We start from the raw sequence: 20273 nt of genomic DNA, 5'->3' as shown, positions 1-20273 counted from the left end.
ACAAAATTTGCACATATGCACTATTTCGTCTGCCCCAAGACAAACCTTGTCTGTCATACAGTAGAGAAGGCATCTTTATTCACAGTCTACAGGCTGAAGAACTGAGAGTATAAGGGAGGCCAGGTGCCAGGGTCTTCTGTCAACGGGGGCCTGAGAGCAGTGCGTTGCTCTCTGGGCTTCCAGCACACTGGGACCCAAGGACCAGCACCTCTCTGGTGTGGCGGCAGTTTCCTTCTGTGTGTCAAAGGTGTGCCAGGCACACGTGTGAACTGAAACGGGGCCCTGACGCTTGGTGTACTGTGCCCCAAGATGAAGATTAGATGTGAGGAAATCTTGTTTTCTAGGCTGTATAACTTTTCATGGCCCCCTCCCCCAATTTTTTTTACTGTGGATTGTCTTCCTAGCAATGCCCTCATCCTCACATTACCTGTTTGAAGTTATAAGCAAATCAAAACCATCTACTAGGAAAACCAGGCCTAGAGCCCTCAGTCCCCATGCATCCACTTTACTTCAGCGTTTGTCTTTTTAAGACATTGAGGGGGTGATATGTATTTATTTGGCTGCATCGCATCTTAGTTGTGGTGTATGGGGTCTTCACTGGGTCCCGCAGGAGCTTTCACTGGTCCCCACAGAGTCTCTGGGTGTGGCACATGGCCCCCAAGTGCCCGGACTCAGTGGTGGTGGTTGGTGGTTTAGTCGCTAAGTCATCTCTGACTCTTGCGACCCCATGGACTGTTGCCTGCCAGGCTCCTCTGTCCATGGGATTCTCCAGGCAAGAGTACTGGAGTGGGAAGCCATTTCCTTCTCCAGGGGATCTTCCTGACCCAGGGATTGAACCTGGGTCTCCTGCATTGCATGCAGATGATTTACCAACTGAGCTATGAGGGTTGCGGGATGCAGGCTTAAATGCTCCACAGCATGTGGGAACTTAGTTCTCTGACCAGGGACTGAACCTGTGTCCCCTGCATTGCAAGACATATTCTTAACCACTAGACCACCAGGTAAGTCCCAACATTTAGCCTGCTTTTCCATAAGAGTTCTGTGGTGCAGCTCATTTGTTCAATGGTCACTAAAGTAAGGAGCCTGGGCTCTGATAACACAGAGTGAAATACCTTGTCCCATTTATAGAAGAGCTTCAAAAGGATATTTGTATTTTTGTCAGTACAAACTGGGGTTGGGGGATGGGGTGGGAAGGAATGGCCTAGAAGAGTTCACGAGGGAGGCACAAAAATACTGGATTGCTGCTGCTAAGTCGCGTCAGTTGTGTCCGACTCTGTGCGACCCCATAGACGGCAGCCCACCAGGCTCCTCCGTCCCTGGGATTCTCCAGGCAAGAATACTGGAGTGGGTTGCCATTTCCTCCTCCAGTGCATGAAAGTGAAAGTGAAGTCGCTCAGTCGTGTCTGACTCTTCACGACCCCATGGGCTGCAGCCTACTAGGCTCCTCCGTCCATGGGGTTTCCCAGGCAAGAGTACTGGAGTAGGGTGCCATTACCTTCTCCAAATACTGGATTATGGTAAAGCTAGTCCCATTGCCAGTTTTGATAGCTAATTATATTATCCTCTTTACCTAAATTCTACTGAACTTACACTATTCATCACATAGTTTCGTATGACATATGCTTTCTATTAACAAATGCTTTGAGGGGAAGGATAGCAAAAATAACCACTAATATTAATGAGTATTTGTTAGATGCCACACACTGTGATGACTGGAACTATTAAATGTTTTGCGTATCACTGTAACACTATGATATAGGTGGTGTGGTGGTTTCGTCGCTAAATCGTGTCTGCCTTTGCGACCCCATGGACTGCAGCCCGCCAGGCTCCTCTGTCTGTGGGATTCTCCAGGCGAGAGTACTGGAGTGGGTTGCCGTTTCCTTCTCCATGATACGGGTACTTTTCTGATACTGTTTTCAGATACGGAAAGAGAGAGATTGAGGCTGCAGAGCCACTGGCTGGGGTCAGCAGTGTCTCCCTGTAGCACAGCGCACGCCCTTGCCGGGAAGGTGAAGTTTTGTCTGCTCTGCTCAGCCCGGTGCTGGGAACACGGTAGGATTCCAGTAGGATGCACCCCGGTGGACGTGGTGGGTAGCGCTGCCAGTTCACAATGTGGGGACCTATGTTCAGGGCCTCTCTTTCCTGTCGGCCCCCTACCTCACTTCTACCCCAACCTCCAACAAGGGGAGGGGCGCAAAACAAACCAAGCCAGAGGCCACAATGAAGAGGCCATGCTTTGCATCACTGGCAAGGCTTTTACAATTCTGAAACAGAATTGCAAGTATTGAGAGCAGAGTGACAATGATATTTTCCTTTCCCTGCTCCCATGTTCACTCCTGCTTGGTCTCTAAAGAAAACAAAAACTGTTGCTTCTCCATGAAAGACTGAGTAACCGAACCATGGATGCAGCATATACTGCATTTTGGGATGTTAAATACCCCGCTATGACAGGTGGGAAAGCTCTACTCTACCACACTTGGTCAGAGTGCCCTAAAGGAGCTTAACTCTCGGGTTCCTGCAACAGTGCCAAGAATTTCTCCAATATTAGTCACTATTTTCCAACCCTAATAAACCAGATCTGCAGGTTGAACTATTCAGAGTAAGAAAATGATTCCTAAGAAGCTGAGCAGATGATAAATATTCTCTTTTTTAAAAAGACCATTATCAGTGCCTAATAAGTTGTCATGACTGACATCCATAAAATCAGTGCTCCGTTGGTTTGCTTCCTCATTTGATTAGAAATGAAATTGTGTGCTTTGGGATGAGAGCCAAGCCTGGCCAGTTTTTTCTAACTGGTCTCCTGATTGTTTAGGGATTTTCCCTGTGTTTCATATTAAGCCACGTTAGCCTAGTATATATGTGTTTTGCTGATAAGAGGAGAAAAATGAATTGGCAGACACTTTTCCAGACAAGACAGGAAAGCACTGTTTGAACAAAGTGGAAATTGGACTGCTTTACTGGCTGATCACAGCACTGATGTTCAAAGCTTTCAGACCATGTAATAGTCTTAGGTTCAAGTACACAGCATTGAAAGGAGGAAGAAAGCAAAGCTGATTCGAGAGAGCACGAAAAGTTAAAAGAAAAATGAAAAGCCTTTATCTGAGAAAGCAAACTGTCTCTGGGTTATCTGGTCACCTTTAAATGGAAGGAACCATTGAATTAATTACAGTCGCCGTAGGACACTCACTAACAGGTACCTTCACAAAATGCTTTCCTATTTTCTGCTCTATGATTCACTGCTGCAAGCACGCACACTGAAATAAAAATCCATGGAGGAGCAGCCAGCCATTTCTTATCACTTATGGGTGAAAATGGCATTCTTGACCCTTCTCCACCATCTGGAAAACCACATGAAGCCAGGGAAAGTTGATTTTTATTAAATGGAGAATGACTGAAGCAGTTGGTGTCTTTCATATCACTACACAAAATCAAAGATGCTCAGTTTGCAAATTACCATATCACAAAAGATATTTACTACAATTATTCTCTTTGTTGCCAATAAGCCACTGAATGAATCATTGCCATAAAGTTATTACACTAATAAACCAGTACTAGACAGAAAAGCTACCTGCTGAGCTGGGTTCTTGTTTATTGGAAATATTAAAGAAAGGTCATTAAGGCCTTGCAACAGTTCTCAAACTAATGGCTGATGTAGGAATACAAATACATATTTTAGGACTATATAAACCAGAATCATTAACGGTTTACTTAAGATTCACCCAACTTCTAAAGCAGGCAGCATTCAGTATATATACTTTCTTAAGAAAAAAAGCTTCATATTTTTCCCTACATTATGATTTCTTTCATGCTTATAGACTTTATAAAAATGTGCATACAGTTAACCTTTCTGAAACCTAAAGTGACTACAAGCAAAAATATTTTGAGACGAGAAAACATATTATTTTCTACCTGGGTAATTGCACAACTTGAAGGTAATAGTGTCAAGGGAGATTGAGATTCTAAGGGAAGGAGTGATACCAAGTCCTGAGATACAGTCCTCAGTAAGAAAGACACAAATAACAGAGTTCAGCAACGTTTCTCTGACAAGCTAAGCATGAAGGTGACTAAAGACTGGGCTTATAGTGTGGGTCTATACAACCCTCATGAATTTTGAAAATGCAATCTTGACGTCTGTGGACATTTACTTATAATCGAAATTTTCTTGTGAGCACTCTGGGGTGTATTCAGCCGCAGTTCTACCTTTAGAGGACTTAAATAGGTAAGTGATTTTGACGGTATTTTAGAGGATTAAGGACTACAGGTTCAGCCCACCAACCGCAGAAAACATGCTGGAAGCTTAGCTGGGTACCAAGTTTCAGAGCATGTATTAACACTGAGTATCATTCGTGTCACCAAGGGGTCTTTGTCTAGTTGGGGAGTATCATGCCCGAAGGCAGGTTTGCTAAACTTTGGCAAGAAGGCCTAATATGAATCCAGATCTACAAGGAAAAGGAGGTATGCACTTTGCTGTACTTAGAGGGTCCTGGCACCAGTGAGTCATCAAGGCTGTAAGGGAGTCAGAAGGGAGCAAGCCTGACCACACTCGCAGGATATTCCACCCACATCTGTCTAGTGCTTTACAGCCTTCAGAGGCGTTCATTGTCCCAGGATGCCCAAGAGATAAGCAGCACAGGTGTTACTAATGATGAGTGGTTAACTTCTTTTATACATAGTCTATACACATTTAGGACTTCCCTGGTGGCTCATACGGTAAAACGTCTGCCTACAATGTGGGAAACCTGGGTTCAATCCCTGGGTTGGGAAGATCTCCTGGAGAAGGAAATGACAACCCACTCCAATATTCTTGCCTGGAAAATCCCATGGACGGAGGAGCCTGGTAGACTACAGTCCTTGGGGTCGCAAAGAGTCGGACATGACTGAGCGACTTCACTTTCACTTTCACACACATTTAATGTTCCAGATCATATCTTTGTTCTTTTGTATTTTCTTAGCATTTCAACCACCAACTTGTTTATATTCCTAACACAATCTTGGCAAGATAAGATTTAGGGAGTGGTGAACAGATATATAATTTCAGATCTGTCTGGGAACTCAAAATTGTAGGTTATCATAGGGAGTAAAAGAGGAAACCTGAGGCCCTGGGGAGTTTTAGGTGCTGGTCCAGGGTGGCCTCTCAAGTGAATCCACATATTCTGTCTTCATTTGTGTGATTTTCTTTTCCTCTATTGTCTTGTCTCATATAGGAACAGAAAGGAAAGGCCTGCAAGAGAATCTTCTCATGGTCTCACTCAAAGAGGGAGAAAGAAGTAGGGAGACTCTACATAAACTCTAGAAATGCTGTTTCCAGAAAAAGAATAAAGATTTTTGTGATTTTTGTTATAATCATAACCCTCAAATTTTTGGAAAAATATTGTTTTCCTGTCTTCTTGGTCTCAGTTTGCAATTTTAGCTAAATTTGTTTCAATGGCAGATGCTTAAAACATGTAAAAATTAAAAGTACCATTCTTTTATCTCAAGTCTAAATCTCAATATTTTATTATCTCCAATCAACCTTTTGTTTCACATATAAATATCTGCTTATATCTTCTACCTCTTACATTTAATGGGCAACACATTTTTAATACAAAATTCTTATATTTAAAGTTAAAAAAATCATCCAAAGTAATTTTTTCATTGTTTAAGTGACTGGAATGATTTAGATGCTATAAGCGCCAGAGGCAGAGTCGTGTCTCGGCTTATGCTATTCACTATGGGAGCCCCTAACCATGTGCAGCTATTTACATTCAAATTAGTTTAAATTAAATAGAATTTAAAAATTCAGTTTCTCATTTGCATCACACACATTTCAAGTGCTCTGTAACCACGTGTTGCTAGTGACTACCAGATTGGATGGTACAGATATGGAACTCTCTCCTCACTGCAGAACATTCTAACAATAGCGCAGGTGTGCCAGCACCGGGACAAATTCATGAGGGGAAGGACAAAGAAAACTAACTGCTGTCTTTCTCTGGTGCCTCCTAAACTTTTGGCTTTTGACTGAATGGACATAGCCAGGAGACCAAATGCTTAAAAAAATACAATAGTAAATATTAATCTAAAAGGTCAATATATTTCTAGGGAACATCCCTTCATTATACACTATCAAGGGAAGATAAGAACTAAAATAATAGCATCCTCTAATTGTCTACAGAGTATGTTTTCTGGAATTTTCTCTTTTTAAAAATCACTACCGAAAGTATTTTTTATATTTTATATATTTCAAGAGAAGGAATGGTTGCTAGGAAAAAGGAAAAATTCTTTAGCAGGGTACCAACAAACTCTTCAGAAGAGGAAATTGTACAGATGGAGCATTTTATTGCACAGTGCAAAATGCTCAGATCTGTACAAGGATAAGACATGTGACCTGGGGAAAGAGCAATGATATTAACTTCCTTTTATTTATAATTTCTAATTATTGATAATTTTATAATTATACAGTTTAATTTCTTGGATTTTATTCCTTAAATGTTGAGCCTTGAAATATCTGTAGAGAGTCATAGAGGCCTGCTTAGGTGGCAAGTTCTAGTCACCCCCTTAAGGGTGCTCATCTCTCATAAAAACTCATTTCCCATCTCACCAGTTACAACTAGGAGAGGGGGAGACCAGTTTCTCATTTCTCTGAGTTAGGAATACAGGCACAAAACTAACAGAAGAGAGGACAAGGATTCTTCCCTCACAAAACTGAGCCCAAGCAACCCCTACTTCTGGAAATGGAACAAGTCTCCTGCTCTTTTCCAGAGCACTGGATAGAGTCATCCCTGGGACATATTTCAGGGGTATTTTAGGAGGCAAGGGAAAATGTGCCAGCCGCATGTGTTCCAGGTATGCAGTGACTGACGGAGTGATTGATGCTCTTTTGTCCTTTTGTTCAGAACTCAGCAGAGTGATTTTGCACAGAGCTCAGCAGACTCTGAGAAGTAAAAATATCATGACACGTTTCACAGAGATGCTTTAGATAGCAGTTTCAAAAAGATTCAACATTTTAGACCCACTCATGTGACTGAACAAAGAGATCAAGGGCTTTGCCTCCTAGATATTAATTGTGAATAGAAATTTATAGGTAACAGCCTCTATGCAGAGAGACAATAGACCTAAGAAAAGGACCCTTCAGATTCTTTCGGAGTTAACTGTCTGGGAGGTGAGGGCCCTTTTAGGTGTATCTTTAACTCTATGTTTCCACAATAAGCAATTAAAAAAATCAAACTACAACTCCTATCTGAGAGGAGAGTCAAGATGAAAATAAGGCATCAAAGCCTTGAACGTACATGTTTTTCCTCATAGTAAAGACTATGTAGAGAGCGTGTCACTTCTTGGCTTATTTTAACGCAAACCAAATTAGTGCATTCTGCATTTGTCCTCAGCGTATGACTCAACATTACAAAATTCAGGTTCTTAGACACAAAGGACAAAGTCCAATCTAGAGTTCATCAGGTCATACAAAAATAAAACACAATGAACACAGACAACAGCATTCTGTGGATATGAGAACAGATTTTTTTTCCCTTTGAAAAATGTAAGGTGGAGTAAGAAATTCTTGTGACTAAGAAAACATGCCCTGTGTAGGTCTAAAATCGTGTCTGCATCTATCTGAGGTAAGCAGGGTTATTGTGGCCTCCAAACTCCTACTTTTCCCACGTTGAAAATACCACTTATGACGAATCCCTTTTCATTTAGCTCAGTAATTACCTCTTAACTGATTATTGTTTTATTGTTTTCAGGATAACAAAGTGGTTGTATAAAGTGAGATTTTATTTATGGAGCACCATCTATTCCTTTGTTTTGATGGATACTGCTGAAAAGCAACTCAAACAATAATTCCTAACAATGGTGTTTTGTTCATATTTTAAACATATTTCAATGTGGTATTTTACATCTTACAAAACGCATTTCATATGTGCTGCTTTATTTGATTCCCCAGAACCACCCTGTATGGGATTATCTGATATAATTTCTTAAATCCTATTTCACATACATGAAAACTGGCTCTCTAAACTTTAGTGACTTGCATAATCAGGAAGTGATAGAGTTGCAGTCAATGTCAAGAGCAGCTCTAACTCCCCTTAAGTCCACTCTTTCTTTAATCTTCAGTAACGTGCTATATATTTAAAATGAGAGCGCTCAGTGTTACTGCTGATAAGTATATAGACTTCAGAAACAGGGAATCAGTTTAGGCTCATCTCTCTGAGTTACTGACCAAGTCACACTGGTCAGTCCACTGCTCTCTCAGGCTTCAGTTTATGCCTCTATAACAAGGGAATACAAAGAGCACTCCCCTGACAACACGTGGAGAAACTGCCAAGTGAGCCAACGATTGCTTCCAGTGATGTCTGGTACACCGTAAAGGCTTACGTGTATTTCCTGTTATTATCATTAAAAGTTGCTGCTCTCCCTAAATTTTCATTCCTCTTACATCTCTGTGTTTACTTTTGTTTACTTTTGCATAATTTCAGAGCTGGTTCCCCAGAGTACTCAGTTATATTTAGGAAAAATTAGTACTTCTGGAAGAAAGATATTTCCATATTTAGAGAATGAACAAGTCTCTGACAAAGTATCTTTTCTGACAATTTATACTTTGCTATTTTTACCCTGATTCATTTTTCAATGACTTGATTGAAGATTGGCTCTTAGTATTCTCTTAAAGTAACCTAGATTTGCATCATATGTTGTAAGTGAATCCCATTATATTTCTGTAAGTAAGCTCTCAAATTATTGCATCATGCATTTGATTGTGTATACTATCAAGACTGTTGTCAACCCACATATACATTATGAATAAGGGTTAGAAAAAGGAATCCCTACTTCAGGATGGACCTACACCCTCCCCAGGGACCTGCCTTTGCAAGTTAAGCTCAAGTACAGTTTTGCAGTCATCTTACTGGGAGGTGCCCCTGTGCAGTGAACAACCTGAACAACCAATGCGATGGCCCAGTTTCCCAGCACCCTAGAGATTACAGGACTTTTGCAGCTGCTAAAGGACTAAGTGAAAGTGAAGTCGCTCAGTCGTGTCCGACTCTTGGCGACCCCATGGACTGTAGCCTACCGGGCTCCTCCGTCCATGGGATTTTGTGGGCAAGGGTACTGGAGTGGGTGGCCATTTCCTTCTCCAAAAGGACTAAGTACAGCACTGCAACAAAAATATTCTGAAAACGGCATACCTCGTGATACTTTTTCACAGTTTTCCCTGAATTGCACGTACAGGACTTCCAGCTGACAGTTCCACAGCCACAGTTTCCTCCGCAGCGCTGCACAAGGAGGCAGCGTGGAAAGAAGACCACATTGGTAACCTTCAGCTCTTCTCTCAAGTTGACGGAGTAATTCCTGGGAGTGCAACTGTAACGCTTGACATCATCATTGAGTCTGTCCAGGTCAACTGTAAGAAACACACGTGCTGGGTAATCAAGTGCATGACTGTGGCATAAACACTCAGCATGCCTTTTGGGAGCAGGGTGGGGAGATTTTGTGAGGACAGCCTTAACCCAGGGATTGACTCTATTCATGGGATCTCAACTGCTACCCCAAATACCAAAGGTGAGTGTGAGTGTCACATGCTCAGTCATGTCTGAGTCTTTGCGACCCCGTTGACTGTAGCCCACCAGGCTCCTCTGTCCATGCAATTTTTCAGGCAAGAAGACTGGAGTGGGTTGCCATTTCCTTCTCCAATACCAAAGGTGGAAAATCTAATTTCTCTTTTGATCATATCCTCCCCTTCAAAAAAAAAAAAAAAAATCAACAACAGCAAAGAGAAAACAAAAAGATCTTCAAAAACTTCACTAAATCTTGGTTCATTTTTTTTCTTGTACCTTGGTAATTAAAAACAAAAATGTTCCAATGAAAGTAAATGAAACATTCAGCAATTTAAAATAATTGTCTTTACCTTAAAAAAAACATGTACATATATGTGTGTGTGTGTGTGTGTGCATGCACACACACGTGTGTATATATATATATATCTTCTTGACTTTAAAAAACTCCTGACTCTAAGTCATTACTTAATATAATTTGAATTATAACAGGGACACATTAGGGAGAATTATTCTAATTTATTGATCTGACAGTGAAATTCTATAAGTAAATGTGATGAATAAACATTTTTAGCTTCATTGTAACTCCAAGGTTAAGCAAAATGTCAAAGGACAAGGAATTTGGAGGTTGTGAATATGATGCATATTTGTGCATTGTTGGCAGTATAGCGTAGTGGTTAAATGCTTGGGCTCTGCAGTTAATCTACAGCAGCATTTAACTCATAGCTGTATCTCCTTTTAGTCGGTAAGTTACTTGACTCCTCTATACTTCTGTTTCTTCATCTACAAAATGCAAATAGTGTAACTTTACTTATTTCAGCAATATTTGAAGTACTGAATGCAGTGTGCCTGGTGTTCAATCTGGTTTTTATCATTCATCTTGATTCAGTTTCTCCAGTTTTTCCCTTTAAAGTCAAATGGTCAATAAATAAAAAATAAAAGTTTTTTTTTCAGATCTGCTTCTTCTATTTCTCTCTTTTGGCCATTATTCTATGTAAATAATTATCTGGGGGGTTGGCTCTCAGGACTTCTTTGAATTAAGAGCATTACACTAAATTTTCAGATTTTAGTCATTAATATTTTACTTGAGTTAAATTTGTATTATTGTACTATATAAATTATATTTTAACTTGTGGTCTCGAAATCCATCTAATCATCTATATATTTGGGATTCAAATCCTCTGGCGGGTGAGCACACACATGAATATCTCCTCACAAGAATGCAGTCAGGGGAAAGTCCTTTGTCCTTTCCCGGGTTCCGACCGTTTCTGAATGTGCTTCCCCGGTCACCAGTCAGGCTGCTGAAGGAGGAATCCCACACGTGTCAGGCAATTGTCATCAGACTTACTCTGCTTTTAGCCCCATTAAATGTCTTAGTCCTAAACCAAAACTGCGTGAGGAGTAGTAAGCAGTGCTCTTTTGGGGTAGAGGTCAAAGGCTAAGGATGCTGTCAGTAGAATGTATCTGAATGAGACAGAAATGAAAGAAGGCACAAATGGATGAAGATGCCACTTAACCCCATGAAGTCAGCTAAAATGCTGGCCATATGGTCAATGACCCCCCTTGAATAAAGAATTAAATGGCAATTGGACTCATGCTCTGCCCTGAGTGCCTTTGATTCTCAAGGGCAGGGATTTTACCCCAACTCTTACATGCTGAGCCCAGGACACTGTGGGAGCTGCATAAATGCTAAATAATTACTGTGCATAATTGATGGCTGTTTTTTTCTTCCTTCGCAAAGACATAACATAAGTTTAGCTATAATCAATCCAGTTTTAAATTAAATGAACTCTGTCTTGGGAAAGGAACCATTTCATTGCTGCTAAAACCCTGAAAATAACTGCAAGCAAAGCAGAGAGGATTACATAAATGGATTAAGAAGTGCTGCAATCATCCATTACAAGTGTCACCTTGAGATAAATACTGATGCTGGCTGTGCATTATTGGGCTACAGACAGGGCGAATGCAGAGGGCCAAAGCTGCCGATTGCGATGCTGGGAATATATTTTGACCACCATCTAGGAGCAAGAGGTGCTATTTGCAGAAAGCTGTTGTAACGTGTGAGGTTTCCCAGGTGGCTCAGTGGTAAAGAATCTGTCTGCCAATGCAAGGAGATGTCGGGGGACTGAGGTTCAGCCCCTGGGTTGGGAAGATAATCTGGAGGAGGAACTGGAAACCCATTCTAGTATTCTTGCCTGGAGAATCCCACAGATAGAGGAGCCTGGCGGGCTACCGTCCATAGGGTTGCAAAGAGTTGGATATGACCGAACCACTGAGCACGTGGTCAAGTGTGGAAGGCCACGAGGGATGGGAAGGAAGGGACAGACTGAGTGTAGGTAGTTCAGCCAGTCCTCTGGCAGGCAGCCGACACGCAGGCCCACTTACTGCTGCTCCCACCCTTTTGAGATGTGTGTCACCTACTCAAAGTGAATACTAAGGAGGAAAACTGGGCTTGAAGTCATTCTCCCTCTTGTTGCCTGGTTTCTGCCACATCAGGCAGAATGGGGGGCTGGCAGGCAACCTGGAGTTGAAGGGAGAAGACTGATCTCCTTGGCATGATATTAAGCTTTCCTGTATGGCGGTGTACTAGGACTGGGGTGGTCCAGTGGCTACACCCTTATGTCCGGAATATGTCCAAGTCAAATTATAGTGTGCTTTCCAGTGGGAACTCAGCTGATCGCTTAGAGAGCCCTCCGTTAATCAGGATAGGCATGCATGCCTTACTTGTCTTGGAACAAAACTCTTCACGTCGTATAACTGTTTTACTGACTAGCACTGGTTACTTCCGTTTCCTACCGGCCATGAAGAGATTTACGATGCTGTCAGTTATTTATACACCAATTCCCTGACGTGACTAAGAACTGTGGCCCTGTGTGACTGCTGTAGAATCCAGCTGCCCTGCTTATCGGGGGGGATTGAAACCACAAAGGCACTCAATTTAGAACTAGAACTAAAAACATTCTTCAGAGTGGATGCAAATAACTTTAAAGCACCACTGCAGACTTTCTACAGGGGATATTGAATTTCAAGTCAAAGAAGACTGATTAGGCAGTGCAGCAGAGTGGGGAGCCAGACAGGGGACTGCGTGGCAACTAAGGCTTCTGGAGCTCTGGTCTGAGGGGGGCTCTGGTGTGAGCCTCCTATGGGGAGCGGGGTGCCAGCCACGCGGTACAAACCTGGGGAGAAGAGCCACCCTTGAACATTCCTGATTCAGTCTCCACAGTGGAATATTACCGAGAGCCAGGATGTACCAAATTTAATTCAAAGGCCCATTAATTTCATCTAATTGCCCTTATTTCACCCAGGTGTACATAATGTCATCATCCCTCTTTCGCTGTCCTTTTGAATTTCAGTCCTGCCTTCTCGTGGATCTTTGACATCATTTCCATTTTTGTGTTCTGCACTGACAATCTGCTGGAAAGGCTGACAGGGCTGCAGTGTTGTCAAAGCCTTCCTCTGGACACAGGAATCCAACGTGGGCCATTGCACCGACCCGCGGGAAGCACCGTTTTTCTGCAGTGCCGGCCTCAAAGCGCAGCGTAGGCACAGAGGCTCCTGGGCTGTGGGATGCGTGCTGGGGCCTGAGCACTGGGGCGGGGACGTGTAAAGCGACGGGACATTGTTGAATGCACACCCTCATCAGTTTCTAGTCTGTGAAGGCTCAGATTTGGGAGGAAGGAGAGTCAGCCCGGTCTTTTTGATATTGCCCATCCCAGGGATCAGATAATATGAAAGTTCTTCATGAATACAATTGCATGAAATCCCCATCAATGCTATGAATTACATACTATTGTCAGCCTCATATTTACACTTGAGACAATTGAACCTCTGAAAGGGAAGGGAAAATACTTTCCACAGCCACACATCCAGGCAGTAGAAGAGCCAGTCTGAATCTAGCCTTTTCATCACTCTTGCACTCTGAAGCTCCAGTCTGAAGATGTGAAGAAGGGTGCAGCGAGCAGATTCTGTGGGCCCTGTTGGAGCTTTCCTACTAGAGGTCTACTTCCTGTCAGTGACCTGGCTTCCTAGATGTGTTGCCAGGCACTGACCTGTCACTCTTAAGATGTTGTCAATTACATATATCCAAGCATGTACTCATGGGCACAAACATTCATCTCTCAGATTCTACCAAAAACGTACACTGACCATAGTCTTGCTAATAAAGCAGGTAACTGCACAGAATCTAGTTTTTTCCTTTGGTATTGAAACATACCACCCGATGCAAACAGGTAACACACTGGAAAAGACGATGATGGTGGGAAAGATTGAAGCCAGAAGGAGAAGAGGGAGACAGAGGGTGAGATGGTCGGATGGCATCACCGACTTGATGGACATGAGTTTGAGCAAGCTCAGGGAGCTGGTGATGGACGGGGAAGCCTGGTGTGCTGCAGTCCACGGGGTCACAAAGAGTCAGACACAACTGAGCGATTGGACTTCCTTGAGTTAGTCTCTTCTGGGTACCAAGCTTATTATGCTGTTCCCTCATCGATCTTTATTCTGTCATGTTGTGCTACCAGTCTTGAATATTCTTGTTATTCTTCAATTAAACTTCTATATATTCTTGGAGTTAGCTAGTAATCATCTTGTATGCATGCATGCTAAGTCACTTCAATTGTGTCCAACTCTTTGTAACCCCATGGACTGTAGCCTGCCAGGCTGCTCTGTCCATGAGGTTCTCCAGGCAAGAATATTGGAGTGGGTTGCCATGCTCTTCTCCAAGTAATCATTTTAATATAATCCACTTAAGACCTTAACAGTGCTAAAATCCTCTAAGGATTCTCTCAGCAGGCACTCACCAGCAGCCTCTGTTCATGCAGACTCAGCACATGGTCCTGGGCTAGAAGAGCAAGCGCCTGAAGGAGGGCCATGCTTTGCTAGCGTCAAGCTTCTGTCAATCTAGTTTACCTTCTCGGGCATCTCAGTCCACTGTGTCATTTTAATCTTCTAAGTCAAGAGGCACAGTCACCCTACATCTCCCCTAACCCCTTCGCTATATATTTACCTCCCATTCTCTGCCTTCTGTTGTAGCACTTACTTTGTAGAACTTGCTTTATCCTTTTCTTTTTTTAATTAATTTATTGTAATTGGAGAATAATTACTTTACAATATTGTGATGGGTTCTGCCATACATCGAAATGAATCAGCCACAGGTGCACACGTGTCCCCCATCCTGAACCTCCCTCCCACCTCCTTCCCCACCCCACCCCTCTGGGTTGTCCCAGAGGCCTGGTTTTGAGTGCCCTGCTTCATGCATCAAACTTGCACTGTTCATCTATTTCACATATGGTAATACATGTTTCAATGCTATTCTCTCAAATCATCCCACGCTCGCCTTCTCCCACATAGTCCAAAAGTCTGTTCTTTACATCTGTGTCTCTTTTGCGGCCTTGCATATAGGATCATTTTACTGTCTTTCTAAATTTCATATATATGTGTTAATATACGTATTTGTATTTCTCTTTCTGCCTTACTTCACTCTGTGTAATAGACTCCAGTTTCATCTGCCTCATTAGCACTGACTCAAATGTGTTCCTTATATAGCTGAATAATATTCTATTGTGTATATATACCTCAACTTCCTTATATGTTCACTGCAGCACTGTTTACAATAGCTAGGACATGGAAGCAACCTAGATATCCAGTGGCAGATGAATGGATATCCTTTTCTTTATTTAGGTGTTTCTCATCCACTAAACCATAAGGTTCTTGGAAGCAGAGTTAATCATCTTTTAATCCCCCCTCTCATAGTGCTTTGCCATTAGTGGAAGATGTATTTGTAGGTCAGTGAAGTGCATCGTTCCTAAAACCATTTAGTTTCAACAATTAGAAGCTGCATAGTGCCAAAAAAAATACATTTTTTGGTTGTCTCAGAATATGTGCCATTTCAGGATATTTGAAATAATTAATTAAATCCAATAAAAAACAACAGGAATCACTATGGCTTCCCTAGACAAACATTTATGATTTTCTTTAACTATCTACCTTTTGTGGGATACCAATAAACTTAAAGCCAAAATTAGAAAAAGTTTAGACCATTTATAGACCTACTAAACAATCCAAGTTTTCTTTGTAAGGCATAGGTACTCCATACTAAATGAATCAAACTACTGATTGTTGTTGGGTTAGAATTGAAAAGCTAGGATTCTAGAACCAGCTCGGTGACAGATGAACTGTGATGCAGGAAGACTGGCACCAAGACCCATGGGCTCTAGAAGCTGCTCCACATCTTTTATGTGGGGTGAGGGATGGCATCCGGGAGGCTGGCTCTCCTATACGCATCTCAAGGTGCTCAGGAATATGTCTTTTGCCAAATGGGTGATAGTCCCACACCCTGCTACATAAATTGCTATAAACTTGACTTTGATATTACGAGACCAGATTTATGGTGCTTTAGGTAGCGGTGGGAGGTAAGCGGAGTGAATGAATAATTGTAGTATTTTTATACCAAGAAACTTGGGGCTCTCAGCCTTTTTAAGGTTCATAAATTTCCTGGGAGGAGTCTGTTCATCTTTATGAGCATTACAACTTCACTGTGATTTTCAGATTTCCACTTCTATAAATTAGCACCTAATTGTGAAAACTGTTTCCACATTTCAACTCAGTTTTCAAGTGCAAATGAGTCTGGAAAGAACAATTATTTTATAACTTTTAATGAGGGAATATCAGGGTATTTTAAACTTAAAATCATGAATCTCATGACTCCATTTTCTGGTTTAACGTCTCAAGAATGGAAATATTCACCACTTGTATTTATAGAAATTAACCTAAATCATAGTAAAAGGTTCCCGGTCAGACAATTCCTAATTGTCAGAGTTTAAAAACATTGTTAAGCGGTGAGTGAATGGAAATTTATTGAGCAGCTACTATGTGCCTGGTACTATGTAAGATGCTTTCACAAACTCAAGTCTCATGGAATTCTTATAACAAACCTGCATCTTAGAGACTACTTTTCCCATCTGATGGATGTGGAAACTGAGATGCAGAGAAGTTGAGTGGACTTGCCTACAGTCACTGGATATAGTAGACATTTGACAAATATATGATGGAAAATGAATAGGTGAGTACATGGATATCTACAAGGTATTGGTTTAGGCAGGAAAGCAGCTGACACTGTCATAAGGCAATTCTCTGAACTCTAGAGGGGTTCAGAGAATGAAATATAAGAATTTCATTCATGAAAAATAAGAACAAGGTTAGGAGATGAATAAGAATCAAGGAGACCTTTAAATTTCTGTCTTTCTCTCATTTACTAGACTATGAGTCTCTGAGTTTTAAGCACCACTGGGTCCCTCACAGCATTGACCTCGTAGTCAGCACACCCAGGTTCATGTCATGGCTCTCTATTTTATAGCTGTCACTAAACCTTTCTGCATTTGTTTCTTTTATTAGATACAATGGGAATAACAGTACTCTCCTTCTAAGGAATTCATTAAGCTTGAACAAGTTAAAAGTGTCTGAAGTGAGGTCCAAACCCTCAGCTCCCAGTAGGTATGCCTCACATTAATGTCGAAATGAGTAAAACAGATCAATGAAATAAGGTTAAGAACAGAATCACCTAAAATCAGAAGTAGTCAAGATTCTGCAATCAGTGATTGCTAAGGAAAGGAAGATCATGCTCACTTTGATCACAATGTCAGAAAGGAATGATGATGTATGTTTAGTTTAATTCAATGAGGCATAGCACTGAAGCACAGTCCCTTGCAAGTAAAGACACTCAGCGAGCCAGATCTTCCAGCACCAGCAGTTTCGCATGAAGATGAGTTCTAGGAAAGATGTGCTCTCTCCTTAAGTCCATCAGGGCGCTGAGCACAGGGATACTGCAGGGGTGCCTCAATGCCGCGCAGGTAAAAACTGGTATAGGAACCACAAGGCCAACCCGTTCATATTATCAAGAGTGACTGTTGTGGAAAAGCACATTTGTCCACCAAGACATTAAAAGTTACCTATGGTTTTCTATTGTGAAATGGATTTCCCAATTTGCACTTAAGTCATATGCCTAGATGTGAGGAATGTTTGATAATGAAAGTGGGCTTAGGATATTCACAAATATAGACAACCGTTATTGGAGAAAAGCGGACGTTGCACCGGCACTAAGAGAAGAAACAGCCAAAGAAAGGCTTTGATCCTGTGCTGAGATTTTCTTCAAACTTTTATGTGTGTGCCCTTGAAGGGGCATGCAGCACTATACATGACAATATGGTTTTTATTAATGCTTGCAGGCAAACTGAGTGAGTGGAGCACCTAGATACTTTCAAATCATACAGGTTATAAACAGTGGCTAAAGCCGAAAAACTAAGCTTTAAAAAGGAGACGTCTAAAAAGCAAAATGGTGCCAGAAATTTCTCAGTAAATAGTATCCTAGAAAAGTTGAGTACTTGGAATTTATTTGTAAAATTTTAATGAGTGTACTGATTCTACAGATACTTAAATATGACAATATTTGGATAGTCCATAGGAGGCTCTCCAGATTTTTAAAGCCATACAGGGAAGAGAACAGGGTCCACAGAAATGTCTTGGTTCTATGCAGAGTTTTGTATTAAAATAATAATAGTAGTCAGCATTTATTGAGGGCCTACTAGGAGTTGGATACGCTGCTATTATTAAGCCTAATACAACTTTGCAAAGGGGTTGTAATTAGCTATTTTACTAAATGCCGAGGTCTGCATATAACTTCTCCAAGGCCACTATCAGGAACTGACTTAGAATTTTATTGTATTTTTATTTGGCTCCAAAGTCTGTGCTCTTCCCACTATCACATTCTTTCTTTTTACTCTATCTCTATCAAATTTATGGTAAAAAATGTTAATATTGATAAAAAAAAAGCTTTTACTTGGTACATCCCACATTGTTCAGAAAACTCAAAGAAGTTGACCTTTACTGAAACATAAGAAATTAGAAAAATCCATTTGATTTAATGGACATTTAATCCATGTCTCTTCTCCCCCTGTTTAATTTACCTATAGATAGTTGCAGAAGGATGATATCTCAAGACTGCCTTACCCAATTCATCCGCAGAGTCAAGGACTTTCTGCAAATTCTTACTCAGATATCAAACAGGCAAAGAGAAACTTGTGAGCATTCAATTTACACTGACTAGCTCATTTCTAAAAGATGTTCATATCTTAATATACTGAAATTATTCTCTACATTCTAAATCATTTTTGAAAAAGCAAGAACTACCTCTTTCTAGTTAGTATGCAAGGGCATGTCAAAAAACACTAAGTGACTAATTTAAAAATAAAATATATTTGCATCTAAAAGAATTCAGAGCCTGTTCTAACATTTTATATGAAACATATCTATTTAATTTGATCCTCAGCTTCTTATGCCAGTTATTTATCAATAAATTGTTTTAATATTAAAGAGTGTTTTAGATCTTATAGAAAAATAACGTCATGTAAGAAATCACAGAATTGATATTAGAACCTGGGGAATGGGTTGGTAACTGTCCCAGAGCTACAACATCTAACCATTTAGAGTCTGTGAAAATCGTATATTTCAAACTCTGTCATCTGGAATCAATTTAATATTAGTATGCTTGATTCACTCAATATTAACTTACTGATTTTTACAGAGGAATGCACATCAAATTTGGCTCATGTATCAATAAATGGCAAATCTTTGGGGAAAATGTATTTTTGTCAAGCATTATTGTTGTCCAGAACTACTAAGTTGGAACGCCTCAACAATTATATCCATATTTCAATCACAACACAAACTATGAAAATGGGTTTTCCTCTTACTATTGGGTTTTCTATGGCAAAAGTGAAAGTGAAATTTGCTCAGTCGTGTCCAACTCTTTGCCACCCCATGGACTACCCAGTCCATGGAATTCTCCATGCCAAAATACTGGAATGGGTAGCCTTTTCCTTCTCCAGGGGATCTTCCCAACCCAGGTCTCCCACACTGCAGGCAGATTCTTTACCAGCTCAGCCACACAAACACACCATAATTCAGGAAAGTCGTGCTCTCCTGGAATAAGTAAAAAAAAAAAAAAAATGGATCTCACATTGTTAATTCCCATAAGTCACTTCTCAATGCCCAGTCTAGTAGAGTTTAAGACCGGCAGTGTTTCCATGTTGAGATGTCAGATTTTGTGCTATATACTTGAGTAAATACACACTGCCCATAATTCAAAGGAGGTTTGTTTTTTTTTTCAAGGAATCATAGTATAATTTCTGTTAACTTCAGTGGTCATGCTTCCTTGACTTCCTTGGTGGCTCAGTGGTAAAGAACCCGCCTGCCAATGCAGGAGAAATGGGTTGCTCTCTGGGTTGGCAAGGTCCCCTGAAGAAGCAAATGGCAACCCACTCCAGTATTCTTGCCTGGAGAATCCCACGGACAGAGGAGCCTGACGGGCTCTAGTCCATGGGGTCACAAGGAGTTGAACATGACTTAGTGACTGAACACAGGTATAGGAACACAGTGGTCATGCAAGGATTCAGAGAGTAATTACATGGTTTGTAGAACATCCATATAATTTTTTACCTAATTATGCGCAAATTTGCTATGTTATTAGCATGTTCATCAGAAGAAATAAATGCAACTTGAATTTCAAATGACTTATTTTAAAATTCTGAGCAGCTTTAAGGTTGAAATTATTGGCAAAAATTGGGTTTTGGAACTGCAGTTATCTATAGATTTCAATTATCCATGCTACCCTTTTCTCCATGACCCCCTAGGAAACTGAAAGTTGGATATATTAACTTGTCCCAATATCATCAGTCCAGAAGCTTTTACAGACAAGATTTT

The 20273-nt window shown here is 41.0% G+C and overlaps 1 protein-coding gene across 4 annotated transcripts in view; it reads right to left on the bottom strand.

The window, feature by feature from the left end:
* The window catches only part of PDGFD (platelet derived growth factor D), a 269444-nt gene that overhangs the window by 3935 nt on the left and 245236 nt on the right, over window positions 1-20273 (bottom strand). For all 4 annotated transcript variants that reach the window (XM_081545892.1, XM_081545895.1, XM_081545894.1 and 1 more), the window contains one exon: window positions 9156-9370. In XM_081545892.1, coding sequence (XP_081402018.1) covers window positions 9156-9370 — 215 coding nt within the window. The remainder of the gene's footprint in view (window positions 1-9155; window positions 9371-20273) is intronic.

Source organism: Giraffa tippelskirchi, chromosome 11, assembly GCF_054371585.1.
Source record: "Giraffa tippelskirchi isolate mGirTip1 chromosome 11, T2T-mGirTip1v1.2.pri, whole genome shotgun sequence".
NCBI lineage: Eukaryota > Metazoa > Chordata > Mammalia > Artiodactyla > Giraffidae > Giraffa > Giraffa tippelskirchi.
This window is presented reverse-complemented; position numbering and strand designations above follow the sequence as displayed.